Source organism: Dipodomys ordii, unplaced genomic scaffold (genome assembly GCF_000151885.1).
Source record: "Dipodomys ordii isolate 6190 unplaced genomic scaffold, Dord_2.0 Scaffold49, whole genome shotgun sequence".
Taxonomy (NCBI): domain Eukaryota; kingdom Metazoa; phylum Chordata; class Mammalia; order Rodentia; family Heteromyidae; genus Dipodomys; species Dipodomys ordii.
This window is the reverse complement of record NW_012267265.1, coordinates 1,203,102-1,205,611: the sequence shown is the minus strand read 5'-3', so window position 1 is coordinate 1,205,611 and position 2,510 is coordinate 1,203,102. Positions and strand designations below refer to the sequence as shown.

The 2,510-nt window shown below is 38.2% G+C and overlaps 1 protein-coding gene across 1 annotated transcript; it reads right to left on the bottom strand.

Annotated features, from left to right (window-relative positions):
- Positions 1–295: 295 nt before the first annotated feature.
- On the bottom strand, positions 296–1,450 carry Cabs1 (calcium-binding protein, spermatid-specific 1). The gene has a single exon (XM_013020177.1). The coding sequence runs from the start codon at positions 1,448–1,450 to the stop codon at positions 296–298; it is 1,155 nt and encodes a 384-aa protein (XP_012875631.1).
- Between the last annotated feature and the right edge of the window lie 1,060 nt (positions 1,451–2,510).

Below are 2,510 nucleotides of genomic sequence, written 5' to 3'. Positions count from 1 at the left end.
TGCTGTCTTCATATCTTAGAAAGCTGGTAGCAAGTATTTTATAAGTAATTGTTGAATAACTCAAATTTTGTGGTACTAGGGAAACCATAATACTGGTTTTTTAAAAAAAATTTCCATAAATATATTCTGCTGCATGACTTCAACTTATGAACATCTCCAATGTTTCTAATACTTGCCTTAAATGCCCACATTCTCTCGCTTTCTTAAGATTTTTGTTGCTGAGTCAACTTCTTAGATGTTAGGAATAGCTACCTAAATTATTACACAATTCTACAAGACATCTCTTTTGTTGTTTTTAAATCAGGAACTCGTCTGGATCTTCCTTCAAGAGTTTAAAGATACCAGTTTCAGCTGTAGAGGTGTCCTCTATGTCTTCAAGGTCTAATGCCGTGGTAGTTGCTGAAAGTGATTCAATGACTGTAGATTCAGATTCGTTTGCATCGCTTTCCGACGAATCTTCTGTTGGGTTGGTGGCCGATTCTCCCTCGAAGTTCACAGCTGCCAGTGGAGGGGCAATGAAGTCATATCTGGATTCCACAGCAGTAAGCAAAATAGAATGAGTCTCTCTTTCATTCGCCGGAGGACTCTTCATCCAAACGTTGATGCTGTCTGTAGACTCTTCATCAGTCAGATCATCTTCTTGGTTATCTTTGTCTTTCTCGGGAGGAGTGAGTTCAAACACAGTAATAAACCTTTCCTCATCAGAGTCAGTGCATACACTCACAGCTTTGGGATCGTCCTCCGACACAATTAGCTTGACTTCAGTTACATTGTCTTTGGCAAGGGTAGTCTTATCTGAAATGGTGGTGATAGTTTTTTCAGTACCGGAAGAGATTTCAGCCTCAGGAATAGAGAGGCCTGTGACCCGAACAGCCTCATCATCAGGAACATTAGGCCTGACAGAGGAATTATAATCGTTAACATCTGTTTCATCTGGTTCAGCTGGAAAAGCAGGGATGTCAGCAACATTGGCAGTGTCACCCTCTAGTGAGCCAGAGATTTCAGCTGTCAGTGTGATCTCTTCATCCCTCCTGCCAATGGTATCCAAGAGGATATCTTCCTTTTTCATGTGAGTGGGAAAATCAATTAAAGAAACAATACCAACTGAGGGTGAAAGACTCCCAATTTTCACTGGAATGAAACTTTCAGTAATAGGTTCCTTTGTTATAGTGCCAGTCAGAGTGGTAATTTCTTTCTCTGGATAAGTTGTTGGCTTAATGCGAGTCTCAACATCATCTTCTGATTTCAGTTTTTCCTTTGTAGGGGGCACTTTGTTGCCAGTTGAAAAGTCACTTTCTAGTGTGTAGACATGGTCTCCTTCTGAAGTAATAGTTGTTTCTGATCTAGGAATTGTGTTGTCAACCCCAAAGAAAATGGTTGCTTCAGTTGGTGTTTCACTGCTTTCTCTTGGAGGATGAGAATACATCTTAGGCAAACTGTCTTCAGCCATGCGGTGAAATGGCATTAAGCCCTCTCCCAGGTCTTTCTTCTGGGCTTAGTGGCATCCCTGAGCAGGAGAGTAAGGTACATGATAGTGATTCAAGCATTGGTCATCATGGTGATTGTTGCATCAACCCTAGGGCCAGTTGGTACTGGCTCTCTGTGAGACTGTCATCGCATATCTATAAACAAGAGAATTGGTATTAGACCAAAAGGCAATGGAGCTATCTCTAATCATCAAAGAAAAAAATCACACCAAATATTTCATTTGCAGGGAACTTAATGATTCCACATTTCTGATCGTGAGAGATATACTTTCTGATTTGGAGCTAGAAGCAGACACAATTCTTCTAGTTATTGAATAGATTATTGAGTAGATTTAATGTCAGTGATAGAACTCTGCAAAGTACAAGATGATCAGCATCACCCATCTTCCAAGTAAGTATTTATGTCTTTTTTAGACGTGAACCCATCTTCCCTTAAAATTCATGTTTACATGTCTAAAAAGTTAGTGGCAGTTTTGTCAATGAGTGTAGCTGTAAAAAATAAAGCAATAGAAACTTGAGTTAGTTCTCTTATTCAGAGAAAGAAGTCTTAATGGGAATAATTAAAAATCAGCTACTGGTTTGTTAAAGCATTTTCTGATTTCTTAAATTTACTCAAGATATAACATATGAGGATTTGCAATGAATATTTTTTGTGGATGTTTTTCTGGAGAGAGTATTATTTCAACCTTTACACACATTTCTGACAGTGAGTTGGTAGTATGTTAAAATTCTTCTAGCAAGAATCAGGGTGTAAAATAACTTTTAGCTTCAGGAATTGTGTTCTCAATTTCTGAGGAAGTTGTATAATATTGTTAATCATATTAGGCATAGCCCCATGAGCGAGGAATGAAATCTAGTGGCAATTCTATTGGAAGAAAATACAAGGCACAAAAACTCAGTAGCATTAGCTTGAGTAGTAGTTTCCATCTCACACAAAAATATTTTGTTACATATGAATGCACTCTTAAAGCTTACAGCTTCCTTTTCCATTTGATTGTCCTGACATACATATATTACCTTTCT

Excerpts from the sequence above, each read along its gene's own strand:
- Cabs1 (XM_013020177.1), bottom strand. The coding sequence starts at position 1,450 with ATGGCTGAAGACAGTTTGCCTAAGATGTATTCTCATCCTCCAAGAGAA.